This window comes from Coregonus clupeaformis, chromosome 1, assembly GCF_020615455.1.
Source record: "Coregonus clupeaformis isolate EN_2021a chromosome 1, ASM2061545v1, whole genome shotgun sequence".
In the NCBI taxonomy this organism is placed as follows: domain Eukaryota; kingdom Metazoa; phylum Chordata; class Actinopteri; order Salmoniformes; family Salmonidae; genus Coregonus; species Coregonus clupeaformis.
Window position 1 is genome coordinate 17993711 of NC_059192.1, and position 19104 is coordinate 18012814.

A 19104-nucleotide genomic window follows, 5' to 3' on the forward strand; every position below is an offset into this window, starting at 1 on the left:
GCTATTTAACCATGTCATGTCTCTCTGCAAATTACCAACTGGCTCTGTTAAACTCTCATTGTGTTCAAAGAGTGTTTAGGTCATTGGCTCACACTAAAAGTGTTGGGCCGTAACTAATGAAAACAGTTTGGTGCCTGATCCCCTCTGGCCCCATGCTGATGACATCACTCCTTAGTGACACACTATGAACGAAGCATTACATCTTTACAATATACAGCAAATTACTATTTTCATTGACGATGTTCTTCTGTATCGACAGGGTTGTTTCTTTTTCCACAATCACATTGGTAAGCAATGGCACAGTATCCAACTTCTCTCACAACCAAGCCCTTACATGTTCCTGTAAATCATAGTACCATTAGACACATTATGCAACTTCTCCAACTAAAATGATTATTGATACTCAGTCAAGTACCTTTGAAGTAGTTCCACAAACATTTATACAATAAAGAGCTCTTTGAATTTGATCTTTAGACTGTATGACAGGGTTGTATTGAGTCAGAGGAGAACAAAACCACATCCATTCAGGACTTGAATAAACATAACGACATGTTTATGCCCTTCCTTGCCTGTTTTCCTAAACATGATGTCCAACAAACTATAACTCATCCCTTGAATAGGCTACATGGCTAATTTGGCTATTCTTGAAATGAATTACAATACCAAAACAATCCAAAACAAAGATAGAAGACTTGCCAAGAAAATAAATGAGAATTGTACAGAAATCCTTTGTGAGTATCATCAGATGATTAGATAATTAGTCACTTGGGGTCTTATTTAACATATAATGACGCCTCTGTACCTGGTGACCAAGTGGGGCAGTAACACCAGACCAGAGGAAGGAAACAGAGAGGCTGTAGCAGACACTGTCAGCTGGCGCAGGTTTGGGGGTAGGAAAGCTGGACCGGACAGAACGGACGTCCTGCTAACAAGGACGTGAACACGGGTGGCTGCGTTCACACAGGCAGACCAATTCTGATATTTTTCCGACTAATTGTTTTTTTCACATCAGATATTTTTTCAGAGCTGATGTGATTGGTCAAAAGACCAATTAGTGAAAAAATATCATAATTGGGCTGCCTGTTTAAATGCAGCCGATGTGTCCAGCAATCCAGCCTCAGCACTTGGCCAATGTGCTAGTATCGCAGCAGTAGATAGCCCAGTATGATTGTTAGTGTTTGACATTGTCAGCTACTAGAGGGTTTTCTTGAATGAAACAATAAGTATAATCAAAGTGTATCAGTAGAATAAACCCATAATAAGCTAAATGAATAGGTTAGTTAAAACACCAGTGAATGAAATGCAGGTATGTGTGTTTATAATCAACTGGTTGTCTGGCTGATACAAAGGAATCATCACCCCTCAAGTAGAGCAGAGCTCTTTTTACAGGGGAGGATGACAGACTGAACACAGGTAAACAAGAGGCCCTTGTGATGTGATGTCCTCCTGGGGACCAGAAACAGGATCCCATTGACAGACACACTGACCTGGGGGATCTGTCTAGCTTGGTCTCTGTCTGTGGACAACCCAATAAACCTGTGAGCTGAATGAACGCAATGACCCCCCCCAACCCCACACACACCCTCTTCCTCTCTCTCTCTCTCTCTCTCTCTCTCTCTCTCTCTCTCTCTCTCTCTCTCTCTCTCTCTCTCTCTCTCTCTCTCTCTCTCTCTCTCTCTCTCTCTCTCTCTCACTCTCACCCCACTCTCTCTCTCTGTCTGTCTGTCTGTCTGTCTGTGTCTCTCGCTCTCTCTCTCTGCAGATCATCAAGCGTAATCTATCCAGCCTATTCAAAGGTCCCCAAGGTGCAGTGGGCCTCGCTCAATTAGGTCAGTATGTCTGCCTGTCTTCACTACCTGCATACATCTGCATATGGTCTATGTGAAATTCAGGCACTGAAGTGAAGTTGGTTCTGTCTAATTGGCTAGCTAAACTATACCCTTACATTTATTGACACCAGATTCAGTTGTCTAACAAACTAAATCTACAAAGGCCATGGTAAATGTCAGAGCACAGCTTTGATGGAAATGTGTGCTTTATTAGGTACGTTTAATTATTTTCAAGCACCAGAGATGTTATTACTTTTCATAACACTTTTCATACTGCTAGTCCTCCTTCAGATTACATTTCTATCAACAATATTTCATATACATGAAAATAAGACTGATCATAGAATTAGAATGTATCTATTTACAATAGTGAGTGACATCATAAATACCGGTTCCATTCTTAGAACCATTCTCAGTAGAATACCAAATCATGGAATGGTAAGAGTTCTATATTAATCTGTGCTGCTGAAGTTTTGGATCAAGGTAACATACATTTATTTTCCTTCATCCATTAGCATGGTGCCATCTATTGGTGCTAAATGATACTGACTGAGATTAGTGTATCTTGAATGTGTGTCATGAAATACCTATCTGGCTAAAAAATACACTTGTTGACAGGGTTGGGTAATGTACCTAGTAATGTATGTGTGTAGCTGTAAGATATCCTATGAACCATGTGACAGATTTCATAAAGCTATTGGGCGAAGTCTGAGAAGTGGGTCATAGTGTATGCTATTTACAAACACAGGAAGGGGACCAGACCGAAAGGGACAAGTTCATTTATGTGCCCTGCTTTTCACTCAGTCTCAGTTTCTTGAAGTTGAATGACAATACTCTCTTAGGGCTTCCAATAGCCAAATATCCATCTTTCTCTATCTCCAAGTAAAAGAAAACATGTTGTTTTTGGTTTTCTATTCCTGTAGGATGAGGGCCCACTGATGTACTTCAATGTACAATTAAGTAAATGTTGCAGTAAATGACTTGAGAAATATGAGAATATAACATAAAAATAGTCTAAGATTTTCCACCATTTATGTCTCAACATGACAGGCTTATTTGTGCTTATTTGTTCTGAGATTCAACTGTATGCTAACTGTGTACAGAATGTATACAGTAAGGTATTAACAGCAACAACAGTACACTTACTCTTCCCCTGTAGGCTTCAGACCTAGTCATGAACAAAATTCAGTTGCTTGGTTACAAAGAAAAACGTGACAAATCTAGCAGCACTCACAGTGCACCCAGGCCAGGCTGAGAGTTAAACACAGGGCCTCAGCTGTGTCCACTTAAAAACGTCAGAGCGGTGCACTTCCTGGTTTTTATTTACATGGCTCTCGGTGGCTCTTATGTATAATTCACAGCCAGGGAGATGGAATGATCTTCGACAAACACGGCCGTACCTTGGGAGAGTATTCCTGTGTCTTAGCTCTGGACTGATCTGGGTGGTGGTCTAACTCCAATGCTGGTAAGAAACACATTTTTTTCTTCTATTCTATAAGTTCAGAACAAAATAAACTTGATTATTGCTGAAAGGTCATGCAGTAGATTCAAGTGTTGATGTTAGTGTTGTAAGAGGTTAGGTTAAATAGGGGGAATGTGAGAATAGGTGAAACTGATTCATGATTGGTATTTAAAGACAAGCTATACAGTAAAAGCAATGACTATTCACTATTTTATTCTATATACTGTATTCTATAATATTCTACTGTATCTTAGTCCATGCCGCTCTGTCATTGCTCGTCCATATATGTATATATTCTTAATTCCATTCCTTACTTAGATTTGTGTGTATTGGGTACATTTTGTGAAATTGTTTGATATTACTTACTGCACTGTCGGAGCTAGAAGTACAAGCATTTCGCTACACCCGTAATAACATCTGCTAAACACGTGTATAAATAACATTTGATTTGATTTGAAAAGGTGAGATTGAGAGTTGTTGTGGTCAAGGTGCATGTTCATTCTCTGCTACCGTGGCAAACAACAGCCGGCTGTGTCATGTCCTTAGTTGTAATGTGATGAGATTAGTTACAGTGAGACAAGTCTATTGTCATGGATACAAGGGATTAAAACACGTAACAATATCTATTACATCACGTTCTGGTTCTACTAGTAATTCCATTGTTCTACTGTCTACTTCATCTGTAAAGGAGAAATGAACAGCTTTGTAGTTAGAACCATGGAAAACAGAATAACATATTGATGGAACAGGTTAAATCTTAACCAAGGAAACCACCTTTAATCAAACTTGTTAAACACTAAACTCTTAACAAGTTGCACCTCCTTTATTTCTTCAAGCACCATGGCCAAGGGCAACAAGAAGTCAAAAGAGCCCAAAGGCCGGAAGATCACCTTGAAGATGGCAAAGCTGGCTCTGAAGCTGACCGTGGACGGCAAGCGTCGGCTGGACCTCAGCAACATGGAGATCGCCACCTTTCCCAAGTGCATCCTGAAGCTGTGTGATGTGGACGAGCTGGACCTGAGCCGCAACCTACTCAAGAAGATCCCAGACTCCATTGACAAGTTTGTCAACCTCCGCTGGCTTGATCTCCACAGCAACCAGCTGGACCACGTTCCGGAAGCTATCGGGCGCCTCCAGAACCTATACAGCCTCAACCTGTGTAACAACCTTCTGAGCACCGTAGGACTCCCCAACGAGATTGGCCTCCTGCAGAAGCTGAGGAGCCTCAACCTGGGCATGAACCTCCTCGAGCGCATCCCGTCCTCCATCGCAGCCCTCAAGGAGCTACGTCACCTGGGCCTGTTCAACAACCACCTGACACGGGTGCCCGAGTGCCTCCGCAACCTGCCCCACCTGGAGATCGTCAACCTGAAGTGCAACCCCATCCCCTCTGGGGATGACAAAGGCATAGACCCCATCCAGAGGGTGGAGTGCCTGTACCTGGTGAGGGAGAGCTGCCTGTGTGCCTCCTGCCTCAAGAAGATCAAAGACGACAGGCAGAGGGTGGACAGCAGGCTAAGCGGAGGCCCTGCTCATGGGAGGTCCATCTTCACCGGCCTGACCACGCCCAACTCGGTGGCGCAGGAGGACCAGGCCACCTGGAGGTGATTGATGAACCAGGGTTGTGACTAGATGGAGTACAGCTATGACCAGAAGTGACTTTTCGTAGCAGGTTAGGAGAGCATCTTAGCTAACCCTAACCCTTTTCCTGACCTTAACCTAATTCTCCTAACCTGCTACATTATTTATCCTAATCTGCTGCGTAAGTTCTCCTAACCTGCTACAAGAAAGTAACTTCCGGTAGCTGTATTCCACCTAGTCAGAACCAGGAACCAGGTCCTCCAGGATGTCATCAATAGGTCATCAAATGGTAATCAAGGACAGATTATTTAGGATGAGAACAATCCAGGTGCTCTATTGCAATAGCTACTTATTACAAACAATGGACATTAAGCATATCAGGAATTCTGGAAGAAGAAAACATTATAGGGGTTGCAGTGACACATCAGTAACCACAGCCTTTTATAAACTGCTGGGTCTGTGGTCTGTTCTACTCTACCGCCCTCTAGAGTTTGGACTACTGCAATGTTCTTCAACAAACTACTGGAAGAAAACCTGCCTTAGCTTCACTATACAGTATTCTCATGTGTGTCCTCTAAATCCTTTCACATGTTTCTGTTAATAAATAAGCTTTCCTTCTCATTCTTTATCTGATTATCTGTCTCCTGTGTTCCAGTAAGGAATCACACTAGGTCCAAGACAACAACATATTTTTTATTTTTTATTTTACCCTTATTTTACCAGGTAAGTTGACTGAGAACACATTCTCATTTACATCAATGACCTGGAGAATAGTTACAGGGGAGAGGAGGGGGGATGAATCAGACAATTGGAAGCATAGGGCAATAATATATGTTTGGCTTGACAATGACAGTGAAGTAGGCAAAAGCACAAACTGATCTGGGATCAGGCTAGCAAAGACTGCCAACCCATTTCTGCACCAACCGTGACAGCTTGAAAAAGTCTGTGCTCGAATAGCCTTATTATCGTGCTATTACCATATCTTCTATTTTAATAAACCCTTGAGATACAAGGTCATCACCATCTCTAACATTACACCGTATTTACCATACGGCTGCCTGGGGATTACGCTGACCAGAGAAGTGCTGAGTCAACAAGAAGATGAAGACGGAATCAATAGATTCATTAGGTAGCCAACAGAAAGTACACAGTATTGATCTGACCATTATAAGATCTGGTCACCATCAATGTTATGAGGCGGTATCTTGTTCTAATTCTGTATTTCTTAATCAAAGCTATGGGGCTTCACTGATCAATCCCTTATCAATCCTCCTTTCTGTGTTCTGTCTATGTAGCCTCGACACAGGTGAGCAGTCTAACATGCTTTGCTTTACACACTGCTCACCACTGTGTCAGTGCTATAGGAAATCAATGCACCAGTACACACAGACACACACACACACACACACACACACTCCGTCAGTCAGGCAGGCAGAATGCAGTGGAGCAGAAGCTGTGTGTGTGTGTGTGTGTGTGTGTGTGTGTGTGTGTGTGTGTGTGTGTGTGTGTGTGTGTGTGTGTGTGTGTGTGTGTGTGTGTGTGTGTGTGTGTGTGATGGACTTTAACACTCATCATTCAGACACGTGACAGCCAGGGTATACTCTGCTGTCAGAATGTTCCCCATCACATCCATTAGCAGATGAAATGATGACCCTTGCTAATTGCCAGTGACAGGGTAATGGGGATTTAGGCCTGGTGTAGCGGAGAACAGGGGCTGCAGGAGCACATGGGAATGAACTTTGTCTCTACAGACGTCACAGGTTTGAACCAATAAGCCCCAATTTGATTTTTTCACTGGTCAATTATGACTGTAGAATTCACTCAGTGTGTTTGGAGTCCACCTCCCACTCCTTTGGAATAACATTATTACTACAGATATGTGTATTCTGGTATAACTGAATATATAGTATTAAATATTTAGAAGAAGATAAAAGATTGACTTGCACTGGCTTTAGTGCAAGTGCATTTACTCCCGAGTGGCGCAGTGGTTTAAGGCACTGTATCGCAGTGCTAGCTGTGCCACTAGAGATCCTGGTTCGAATCCAGGCTCTGTTGTAGCTGGCCGCGACCGGGAGACCCATGGGGCGGCGCACAATTGGCCCAGCGTCATCTAGGGTAGGGGAGGGAATGGCCGGCAGGGGATGTAGCTCAGTTCGTAGAGCATGGCGTTTGCAATGCCAGGGTTGTGGGTTCGATTCCCACAAGGGGTATGAAAAAATAAAAAATAAAATAATAATAATAATGTGTGTGTGAGGATAAGAGCGTCTGCTAAATGACTAAAATGTAAAATGTTAAGGTATAGCCCAAACAGTGGTTATAGGTTTTCATTTCTGTATTCAATGACATCATTCATATACAGTAAACGCCCACCCCAGATATGACCCAGATGTCCATTCATCGCATCCTAAATAACTGTCAGTGTAACTACAATCTGTAAAGTAATTTAGTCTATACCTGTTTGTAAACGACCCATTCATTTCTTTAGATGCCAGATATTTAATGAAGTGTAAGTCCCCAGCATTTCCACTAACACTAGATTGAGTATAATGAATAGTATGTTTGGCACAGTGTCAACCATCGAAAAAAATATTGACTGTAGAAACAAATGATGTAGATCTGCAAAGCCTTCTGTCAATACAGTCACTGCCAAACACCCCCATTTATTCCATCCCAGCCATTACAATGAGCCCGTCCTCCTATAGCTCCTCCCACCAGCCACCTCTGTTTAATATTTAACTAGAGAGCGAAGCTCTGGATTCCCATTTGCAGACAGTCAGCAATAGCGCTAGTCAGCATATTCCAATTCAGTACAAGGACATGCATTGACCCAAGAAGAGAGGCTACATGTGTATTATAAACTGGTGGTCGAGCCCTGAATGCTGATTGGCTGACAGCAGTGGTATATCAGACAGTATACCACAGGTATGAAAAAACATGTATTTTTACTGCTCTAATTACATTGGTAACCAGTTCATAATAGCAATAAGGCACCTCAGGGGGTTGTGGGATATGGCCAATATACCATGGCTAAGGGCTGTATCCAGGCACTCCACGTTGTGTCATGCGTAAGAACAGCCCTTAGCTGTGGTATATTGGCCACATATAGTGGCTTGCGAAAGTATTCACCCCCTTGGCATTTTTCCTATTTTGTTGCCTGGAATTAAAATAGATTTTTGGGGGGGTTGTATCATTTCATTTACACAACATGCCTACCACTTTGAAGATGCAAAATATGTTTTATTGTGAAACAAACAAGAAATTAGACAAAAATAATTTCCCTGTATTTAGCGCCATCCATCATTCCTTCAGTTCTGACCAGTTTCCCAGTCCCTGCCGATTAAAAACATCCCCACAGCATGATGCTGCCACCACCATGCTTCACTGTGGGGATGGTGTTCTCGGGGTGATGAGAGGTGTTGGGTTTGCGCCAGACATAGCGTTTTCCTTGATGGCCAAAAAGCTCAATTTTTGTCTCATCTGACCAGAGTACCTTCTTCCATATGTTTGGGGAGTCTCCCACATGCCTTTTGGCGAACACCAAACGTGTTTGCTTATTTTTTTCTTTAAGCAATGGCTTTTTTCTGGCCACCCTTCCGTAAAGCCCAGCTCTGTGGAGTGTACGGCTTAAAGTGGTCCTATGGACAGATACTCCAATCTCCGCTGTGGAGCTTTGCAGCTCCTTCAGGGTTATCTTTGGTCTCTTTGTTGCCTCTCTGATTAATGCCCTCCTTGCCTGGTCCGTGAGTTTTGGTGGGCAGCCCTCTCTTGGTATGTTTGTTGTGGTGCCATTGTCTTTCAATTTTTTTATATAATGGATTTAATGGAGCTCCGTGGGATGTTCAAAGTTTCAGATATTTGTTTATAACCCAACCCTGATCTGTACTTCTCCACAACTTTGTCCCTGACCTGTTTGGAGAGCTCCTTCGTCTTCATGGTGCCGCTTGCTTGGTGGTGCCCCTTGCTTAGTGGTGTTGCAGACTCTGGGGCCTTTCAGAACAGGTGTATATATACTGAGATCATGTGACAGATCATGTGACACTTAGATTACACGCAGGAGGACTTTATTTAACTAATTATGTGACTTCTGAAGGTAATTGGTTGCACCAGATCTTATTTAGGGGCTTCATAGCAAAGGGGGTGAATACACATGCAAGCACCACTTTTCCGTTATTTATCATTTTAAAGTAATTTTTTTTCATTTCCCTTCATCAATTTGGACTATTTTGTGTATGTCCATTACATGAAAACCAAATAAAAATCCATTTAAATTACAGGTTGTAATGCAACAAAATAGGAAAAACACCAATGGGGATGAATACTTTTGCAAGGCACTGTACCACACCCCCTCGGGCCTTATTGCTTAATTACAGGATTTCCTGCAGGTTTTTCACACTGCTAGTGCTAAGCCATGGTATTTCCCATTTCAAACAATCCATCATAAACCATTAGACAACAATACAACAACATGTGATGCACCTCAGAAATAGACATAGGAGCCCATATATCATGGTGTATGTTGTGTCAGGGGTTATGAGTGAACAAAAACAGCAGTGCCCAGCCCAACGCTAACCATAGCCCTATACGCTATCCATGGTCGTGAGGTTTTTATTGCTGTCTCATTTTGGTCTCGTGCTAGGGTGTGTGTGCCCCCCCCCGGGCTCTCTGTAATAAGAGCATCTGTGGTCTACAGGGCAGCGCTGATTCAATTACAATGGAGGATTTAAAGCTATTATCCTCCATACGGGAAGAGGAGGATGAAGAGAAGGAGAGGAGGAGGATGAAGAGGAGGAGAGGAGGAGGATGAAGAGGAGGAAAGGAGGAGGAAAGGAGGAGGAGGATGAAGAGGAGGAAAGGAGGATGATGAAGAGGAGGAGAGGAGAAGGATGAAGAGGAGGAGAGGAGGAGGATGAAGAGGAGGAGAGGAGGAGGATGAAGAGGAGGAGGAGGATGAAGAGGAGCAGAGGAGGGGGATGAAGAGGAGGAGAGAGGGAGAGAGAGGGAGGGAGGGTGGGAGAGAGAGAGCGATAATATACAGAGATCTAGAGAGAGAGATGTAGAAAAGGGAGAACACAGGGAGAATGAGAGAGGTAGAAAAGCAACACAGACAGAAGAGAAAGAGAAAATGAACATTTGTGAAAAACAGAGAAACACGCGGCTGTAGACGATTAAGATGGTGGCTGACAGCCAGAGAGAGAGGAAGAGAGAGAGAGAGAACAGCAGCTCTGCTCCTTGTGTGTTTCAGCCCCAGTGAAGCCTGCGCTTGGAAGGGCATTCTAATCACACACCGGCGTTTACTGGTCAGTGTGGTGTAGTAATATGGGATGAGATCCCCCCTCCCTCCACCCTCCCTACCGGCGTGGTCGCCCTGGAGATGAATAATGCAGCAGGGAGGGGTGGAGGACATTGAGTGTGTGCGAGGAGGAAGGATCCCTCCCCCTCAGCATCAGCCCCAGCCCCCTAGCCTGCTGTTGCTGCTGCTGCTGTTGCCTACTGCAGAACGTCAGTGGGAGAGAGGAGAGAATAGAGGAGAGGCAGCACAGAGGAGAGGATGGTGTGTTGAGAGAGCGTGACAGAGAACGAGAACGAGAGGGGTGGGGTGCCGAACGGACGGACGGATGAACATGCCCAGAGGGGAGAGTGTGGTCTTCCAGCGATGACAGCCATGCTGAGTCCCAAGATTAGACAGACCAGGAGAGGTGAGAGAGCCGAGAGCAATGTATTTTTCTCTAACCATACTACTACTACTACATATCTGAATGGAGCACATGGGCGGTACACACAGATCGTTCTACTACGATGCTGTGAATGACATCATCATCTCCTGTTTCATCCTGATAATGCTGACCAGACGCTTGTCTGTCAGTTGCTGCTTTTGCGGCATTGAATGGTGAACGTCAAAATGATGCAGGTGTGTTTCGATAGTAAATGTGAAAGGGTAAATATCACAGGATACAGGGATAGGTCACTTTGTTGTCTGTATTCTCTTATTATCTCTGAAATAAGATCAAATTGAGAGTTTATGAGAAACAAAATGGATGAATTAAATAGATTCAATTAGCTTTGTGGTTCTAAGATACACACATTCTCTGCATAGATTTTGTAATTGGAACGTAAATTGCTTCTTTTTATTCATTCAACAAAACACATGAAAAAATCCGATTTCAATTCCTGGTCCATAGAAATCTATTTCCTGGTCCATGGAAACGTCATTAAATAGCCCACATCACAGCTGTTTCACTCTCCTCATCACCATGTATTTGAAGAGATCCCACTACTGTACTAAACTACACATGGACATTACTGACAGCTGAGCTACAGGCACAGTAGTACACACACACACACACACACACACACACGCACACACACACAGCATAGATACAGTACACACACACCAGTATACCCCCCCACCACCAATCCGAGTGGCGCCTACTACAGTTTCTCCAGCAACGCAAACACTCCACTGTTTCTCAATGGGTTAATACATTCATCAACCGCAGATAGAGTCAGTGGAAATGATGCACCTGTAACTCTACCAGCTCCTTCCCATGCATCATAAATCACACAGCAACCAGATTCATGAAATTGAATTTCTCAAAATGGATTCCATGCTTGTACAAAAAGAGCCAGGGAATTAATCTTGTGGCTATACATCCATACCGTGTGTTGATGAATACACAGCTCAAAAGTGCATTATTAACAATGGTGACTGGATATCATAGGCTATAGTATGCGTGTGTGCAATGCAATCATGCAGTCATATTTCTCTATGGCCATGATGACTATCTCTGGCTTGAGTTTCACGTTGAAACATCATAAGGTAGGTATGATCAACAGGAAAACAGCCACACTTAGTCTATGTAATTACTATGGATCAGAGTCATGTATTTAGCTAACATGGCTGCATCATAATGCTCATTCTAGACATTATATTCCCCATGTAATGTTAATGGGGCGCTAACATGGCTGCCATAGAATGTTGCAGTGGCATGTAAATGCTCATAATGCTCATTATAGACATTATATTCCCCATGTAATGTTAATGGGGCACTAACATGGCTGCCATAGAATGTTGCAGTGGCATGTAAATGCTCATAATGCTCATTATAGACATTATATTCCCCATGTAATGTTAATGGGGCACTAACATGGCTGCCATAGAATGTTGCAGTGGCATGTAAATGAATCATAATGCAGAAACCTCAATGTCTCAACTCTCTAAATACATGGCTCTGCTATGGATTAAATCATACAATATGTCATTACTATGGGTTAGACATATATACCATACGCTAGTAGCAGCACATTGAAACATGCTAAATAAACAGGTTATATAGAGCACATCTTAGCTGGCATGATATCATGCTTTTAGACATTAGCTCATTGATTGATGGTATTAATAAAGCTTATACACAATAAACATTACTCATGATGCACATCCTTGGCAGACTATTCTCTAGGGTCAGGGGGTACATGATAGATAGAATCAGGAGGAGGTCCACCAATCTACTAAATCGTTCATTGAAGATAACTATAGATCATATGGAGGGGATAGCATGTGTGGGTTTGAATCCCTGAGCTACTAGGAGAGTGAAACATCCATTTACTTAACCGTAAACATGGAAATAAATACTATGAACGCACACTCCTTAGCTAAATGAATTGCTAGTATTTTGTGAAAATTTTCACTTCCACAACAGTCTCAATGTTACAGATTGAGTGAGACCACATTGTAGCTACACCCATGACAACACAGGGAAGGTATGAATCACTGTGAGGAGAAATGTCCAAACTGGCTCAGTGTAGCATTTGGCCTACAAACACACACACACACACACACACACACACACACACACACACACACACACACACACACACACACACACACACACACACACACACACACACACACACTCACACACACACACACATTCACACACTGACTCAGATAATTGGGCAGTGTATTCCAATGCGCCCACGGATTGCAACAGCTGGTGCGAACTACAGTACATTACATTACTATGGCAACATTTACAAATCATTCCTTTATTTCTCTTGGACCTAGTTGGTTTCTTCCTGTGGAGACGAATTTGAAAGGGCAGTGTGGAAACTGGAAAACAAGACTCATGAGGCTTCCCCCAAATGTCCGTTTAGAAAACCCACAACGCCACTGTGTCCTGAAACACCACTGATGTAATACATCTGTCCGTAATGAGGGAATAATGACTACAGTAATGAAATACTTTCTCATTTTAGTTCCAATTAAGACAATATTGTTCTTCGATATTTGGGTTCTATTTAATCCACATCGCGGAAGTTCAGCTTTACAGCATGAATTAAATTGAAAGGCAATGTTCCTGCTTTAGTGGAGACTGTATTCACGGTAAACGCTGCATAAGTCGGCTCAATCGGAAATTACCTTAACATTTCTAGCGCGGAATCTGTAACGCATCAGCTTTCAACAGATTTAATAGAGTCCATTGTATCTCACAATACACCAATTAAAATATTAGAACAAAAGAGCTCAAACGAGACTCTACTAACCGTGCTTACAGTCCCTCCAGGACTCTTGAGTGTACAGTATGCACTTACTCTAATAAGGCTTCCAGGGTAGAACACAGGACTGTGATTGAGTGGGGCCAGCAGTGCAGCCAGACACAGTGACGCAGGCAGAGAGGGATGGTTGTAGACGGAGAGAGAGATGGTTAATGTGATATACGGCCCATGTTCCTCTTGTGAGTTTAACCCATTAGGAGTGGAGCCAGGCAGCCATGGAGGTAGGAGTGGAGGGGGACCATGATGACTAGGCTATAGTGGCCATGCTATGTTGTGCCACAGCCCAGCCCACAACCACAGACCCAATGACTGTAAATGAATGAACAGTTTGAACTATCGATTCATTCCAATTAAACATGGTGGGTGGTGCCGGGGAGATGTCGGGAAGTGTCTTTTCAGGGCGTCTGCATCTATACTATAGCATTCTCCATCCTTAGGGTCATGAGTTTTCTCTGACCATGTGAGAAACTCCTGGCCATCCATCCCCATCCCATATCGCAAGAAGAAGAAGAAGAAGAAGAAGAAGAAGAAGAAGAAGAAGAAGAAGAAGAAGAAGAAGAAGAAGAAGAAGAAGAAGAAGAAGAAGAAGAAGAAGAAGAAGAAGAAGAAGAAGACGGAGAGAAAAGGCTGAATAAACATTGATTTTCATCCCCCCTTCTGCCTCTAAGCCATCTGAGCATTGATCCTGAGTGTGTCACACAGGAGGCCCAGCAGAGGGGATGTCTGCCGGATTGATTCTTATAAATTATACATGATAATCAAATAGTTTTGTCTTGTTTGCCTTGCCGCTGTTTGGCACCGTGAGATGTGTTGCTGAGTGGTTATTCTCTAAGGATGGTCTCTAGAAGCTGAATTCAGGGTTTAGTTTATTTTGGAAAATATCATGATCAATGCATGCTGTTTTTTCCACTTGTAATCACCAGATGTTACTTTCTGCACATGTTGTACTGTATTCAAATCAAATGTTATTGGTCACATACACATATTTATCAGATGCTTTTGCGGGTGTAGCGAAATGCTTGTATTTGATTTAAATAGAAATAACACACAAAAACACAAAATACTGCAAAGTTGCTTAGGAGCTAGAAGCAGAGCCGCCATGTCTGTCGGCGCCTTCTTCTCTCTGAGAAAAATATTGAGTAATATTGTGTGATTCCTGTACTTGATAATGTAGCTCACTTCATCAATTGTGTTGCATAGAGAACAGACAGAAACTGATACAGGGACAGGGACAGCGCGTGACTCCAGAGCCTCCTGACAGACGTAGCCTATAAACTGCATCTGAAATGGTCCTTGACTGAGCTCACATTACACTAAAACACAGAGACAATCCCAGGAGGCCTTGTTATCCCAGTTCAAACAGGTTCCTGGTTCTATTGGTCTGCCAAAATAACTATCTTCCAGGGGCTTTACATTCATCGCTTATATCACCTGAGGCCTCTCCTTTCGTCCCTGTGTCGGGTGAGTCTCCAGCCACCTCTACCCAGGGGAGGAAGGGGGGCCTCAGCCTCAGCCCCAGGACAGGTCATGGTGTGTGTGGTATGTGCATAACCATGGCAACCCTGGAGCGCACACACACTGCGTGCATGTGCCTGTCTCCCTGCTGCTTAAATGTGTATTTGTATTCATGTGTGTATGTGTGTGTCTCCACTCTCCAGCCCGGTCCAAGAGCATGGTGATGGGAGATGTGTCCCGGGGCCCATGCCGCCCATCCTCCCCCAGTCTCCAGGAGGGGGCTCTGAAGGCTGGCTGGCTGAAGAAACAGAGGAGCATCATGAAGAACTGGCAACTGAGATGGTTTGTGCTGCGCTCCGACCAGCTTTTCTTCTACAAAGAGGAGGAGGAGACCAAGCCACAGGTACTGAACATCCACACCTAAGCTCTTCTTCACGTTCTTACAGAGGTTAGCTGAAATCCTTTATTTGGTTGAATGTGGGACCTTACTATATAACCAGTGTCACAGGTTCAGATCCTCTCCACAAATACTTTGCTTGTTTGCTGGGGTTTTTCATCCATTCCTTAGACACGCAGGTCAAAAGGCCAATAGAAAATAAAGCACTTTCTATACCATGACCTAGCCTGGATGAATTACGTTGTCATCGTGCCCTGCCTAGGAGGAAAATCAGCATGAAATATAATTTTGATACCGTCGCTCAATGTTGGTCAGGAGTCATGACACCTGTTAGTTGACACCTTTTAATCACAGGCTGTCAATAGTCATCCAGCCAGCATTGATTTCTCTACACACCTCCTTGCACGGTAATCAGGATGTGTGGAAGTGTCAATCTGGACGCTTTTTCCCCATCTAATCAATAGGAATCGGAGCACCGTAAGCAAATCACACAGCAAAGTCTCACACTGAGATGAAAGGAAATTATAATTGGAGGAAGGACATTTGCACAAAAGCGATTTATAGTCATTTCTCATCATGTAGAGCAGGTCATTAAGGAATGGATTGGTGTTAGAGCCAGAGAGTTTGCTCCAAGGCTCATTCTGAAGGAAGAATAATCTCAGATCTTGAGTTACATCTTGGTTCTTCTCATTCATTCGTTCCCACTGGCAGTATTCAAGGCACATTGTACACTTGGGAGATCTGCTGCTGGTCTGCTAGCCCTGCTCCAACGTTCTATCAATTTGTTGCCATGGTGACTAATGTGGCGACAGCTTGGCCTCTGGTTTGGCCATTTGGAAGATCCCAGCTTGTTTGATGTGGGATAGTGCCTGCCAGCTCCAGACTGGTAGAATGAGACCGACTTTCCTTCTGAGTAGTCTCTAATTAACAGGCCTTGATTCCGTTGTTAAATGACTATTGATCTGCATTTTATAATGTGTACATTTCAGATTAAAGAGATCGATATAAATATAGAGATCTTCGGTCTATTTTCTACCCTAATATTCTCATCACGATTTAATCAATATTTGTGATTTAACCGATTAGAGTCTCACTGAGGTATCGTTAATCTTTGGTTTCGAATGGATGGATTCCCAAATGCTGCTGATTCCTGTGTTTCAGTGAAGTCCTTCTCTGTTTGTTTGTTCAAGGGCTGCATACCCCTGCAGGGCTGTCAGGTGAATGAGCTCACCGCCAACCCAGAAGAACCAGGGAGACATCTTTTTGAAATCGTTCCAGGTGAGGTGATCCATCAACACCAAACCCTATCCTCTTCTCACAAAAAAAATACATGTGCTGTCAAAGTCAGGCATCACTCAAGCTGACTCAAGATTTTATGAGGAAGATATATATTTTTTTTAGCATATTGCAGTTTCCTCAATGCCACATTAGGCCAGCAGGGGGCAATGCTGATGTTTCACAACGGCGGCTGGTGTAGAGAATGGAGATGTAGGACACAAACAGTACACACTACCGTCTGGTTGATGAGCTTGCACTCAATGAACTGTGCAATTATATCACCAGCTAAGAATTGCTCCTGAAATCCTGTGGATGGTAATCTCTCTCATAACATAATTTCCAAACCAAGACTTCAGAATCAGAACTAATCTCTAAGAACACATTAATACCTTAGAGTGAAAAGAGAATGTTCTAGTCTTGTCCAGGCTTATTAACCCCAATAGCAGGGTCTCATGTCTATCAGGAGTCTGTTACAGTTGACATCCATACACAGACAATACAAAGCTTTGCCTGGGGGCGAGTGTGCTGGAAAGGCCGTACTCAGTCAGCTCTTCAAGCTTTTGGTTGCGCTCAATACATAATAATGGTCATTTTCAATTAAAGTCACTCAGAGTGTGCGAGGTAGCTATATCACTCAGTAAAAGGGTATTTGCTATGTGGTTTTTCCCAGTGGGTCCCTGTGTGTTTTATTTATGCTGAGTAAATATTGCAGGAGAGTGTGACCCCAATCAACCAAGTGTGGATGGGCCAGGCAGGCAGGCAGGCAGGCAGGCAGGTAGGCAGGCAGGCAGACAAGGCCATTTCTGACGACCATTAAAACAGTGAGAATGGAAGAATGGAAAGGGGATTGAATTTCAATCTGGGCTGTGCACTTTGCATACCTCTCACTCCCAAACCCAACTCATCCCCTCCATACCCCCTAAATCTAAAGTTTACAAGTTATTCAATTCTCAGGCCATTGTTGTTTTTTCTCCCTCTTTCTTTTATTGTTAATCAGCTTAAATGAAAGCTTTTTCGCTTCTCAGCTTTGAAATGAACAGCCACTGAGGGCTTAGGTTGACTTTCGCATTACAATAAAGATCCACTCTGGCACTTTAGTAAGGGGGGTTGGGAAACAGGGGATCATGGTAAACAAGTATTACTGTAAGGCTTCAACAGAGGTGCAGGGAAGCTTTCTGTACACTTCTTACAGTGGGTCCAGATGGACTATTACATTCATCCATATCAGCCAAAATGGAGTCAGATCCACTTTGGACTGATGGTCCTATGTCCTCATTCATACCAGCCACTTCAAAACCGGTTCCGGCAGAGAGCAGTGCCTGCAATTCATTGGCCAATTTGGCTTTTGACTGAGGGGGGGTTAGAGAGCCCTGAGGCTACTGTCTGTATGATGTTCATAGCACGTTTCATAAATTCCTCTTAGCACCTTTCGTTTTCTGTTACTTCGTCACATCATCCTTTCAGAGCAAGGATGGGCGATATTGTGTTCCTGGGTCTCAATTCACTGACTCTCTCTATGCATGAGCTCTGGCAATAAACACCCTTGCAGGTTGTGTTTAAGGTCATTGCCCTGTTCAAACTAAAGAGAAGCAAAGGCACCTGCAAACTGAGACTAACTCATTAAGGGTACAAGTAGCTCCATTTTGTTTTACTCCAACATTTGGCAGGAGATGATACATTGATACATGATACATCTCCACTCCTTTCCTCAAGAACATTTACATTGATAGACATACTGTATGACCAAATTAACATCTCTAATTGCATTTCTTCTGTCCTCATATCCAAGGGTTATTAAACTCGTTTGGGAGGCCTCACACCTTTTCAAGGTCAAATATCCTGCTTATTGTAACTGTAATATTCTTGGGACCTAGAAAGCAAGCAATGAACCAAAACACAGCCAAATCCAACAATCCATTTTGGTTCAACTGAAAGTATACGGCTATGACTGAAAGCCTATCAGAGTAAGGAAACAGTTGTAATAATCTGTGGTTTTTAATTGCTCTCTGTGCTTAAGGGGGATACTCAAGGCTAAGCTTCCTTTTGTGTTGGTCTCTAGCCATAAAGCCAGCTGGGAAACAACAGCCAGGAAAGGATGGTGACACACACACACACACACACACACACACACACACACACACACACACTAACACACAAGCCTGGGTAAACGTGACCACTTCAGCTAATTAATTATTGCAGGCTACTTGTTTAGCCAGTGCACGTGCAAACACACACACACACACACACACACACACACACACAATTGGAGCCTGTCCCCTGCCCCCAGCTCTCCCACAGAGTATTTAACTAAGTTCAGCCTTATCAAATATCTGTTTGTCTATTCCCTTCCCCTACACATGCAACATCCATGGGTTTTATAAAGCACACAGGTAAAAGTTTTAGACAAAGGGACAGTCCTCCTCTCTAAAGACTTATAGTACTTCTGCTCTGAATTCAGCTTGCTGTCAGTGCTGAATGTCTGTCTGATCATTTCTTACAGACCAGGCTGACTCAGAAGAGAGAGTAGGGATAGACCACAACAAGATCCT

At 43.3% G+C, this 19104-nt stretch overlaps 2 protein-coding genes across 3 annotated transcripts in view; both read left to right on the forward strand.

Annotated features, from left to right (window-relative positions):
* Positions 1-1012: 1012 nt before the first annotated feature.
* Positions 1013-5476, forward strand: LOC121539556 (leucine-rich repeat-containing protein 18). 2 transcript variants are annotated; one of them, XM_041848264.1, is made up of 4 exons: positions 1013-1538; positions 1763-1829; positions 3191-3294; positions 4128-5476. In XM_041848264.1, the coding sequence occupies exon 4, from the start codon at positions 4132-4134 to the stop codon at positions 4897-4899; it is 768 nt and encodes a 255-aa protein (XP_041704198.1). In that variant the 5' UTR covers positions 1013-1538; positions 1763-1829; positions 3191-3294; positions 4128-4131; the 3' UTR covers positions 4900-5476. The 2 variants fall into 2 exon arrangements, with proteins under 2 accessions (XP_041704198.1, XP_041704116.1); XM_041848182.2 differs by lacking the exon at positions 1013-1538 and having other exon boundaries at positions 1692-1829.
* Positions 5477-10287: 4811 nt separating this feature from the next.
* Positions 10288-19104, forward strand: part of LOC121539223 (rho GTPase-activating protein 22) — a 36582-nt gene continuing 27765 nt past the window's right edge. The window contains exons 1-3 of the mRNA XM_041847599.2: positions 10288-10568; positions 15084-15283; positions 16468-16555. Coding sequence (XP_041703533.1) covers positions 10526-10568; positions 15084-15283; positions 16468-16555 — 331 coding nt within the window. The 5' untranslated portion in view covers positions 10288-10525. The remainder of the gene's footprint in view (positions 10569-15083; positions 15284-16467; positions 16556-19104) is intronic.

Excerpts from the sequence above, each read along its gene's own strand:
- LOC121539556 (XM_041848264.1), top strand. The coding sequence starts at position 4,132 with ATGGCCAAGGGCAACAAGAAGTCAAAAGAGCCCAAAGGCCGGAAGATC.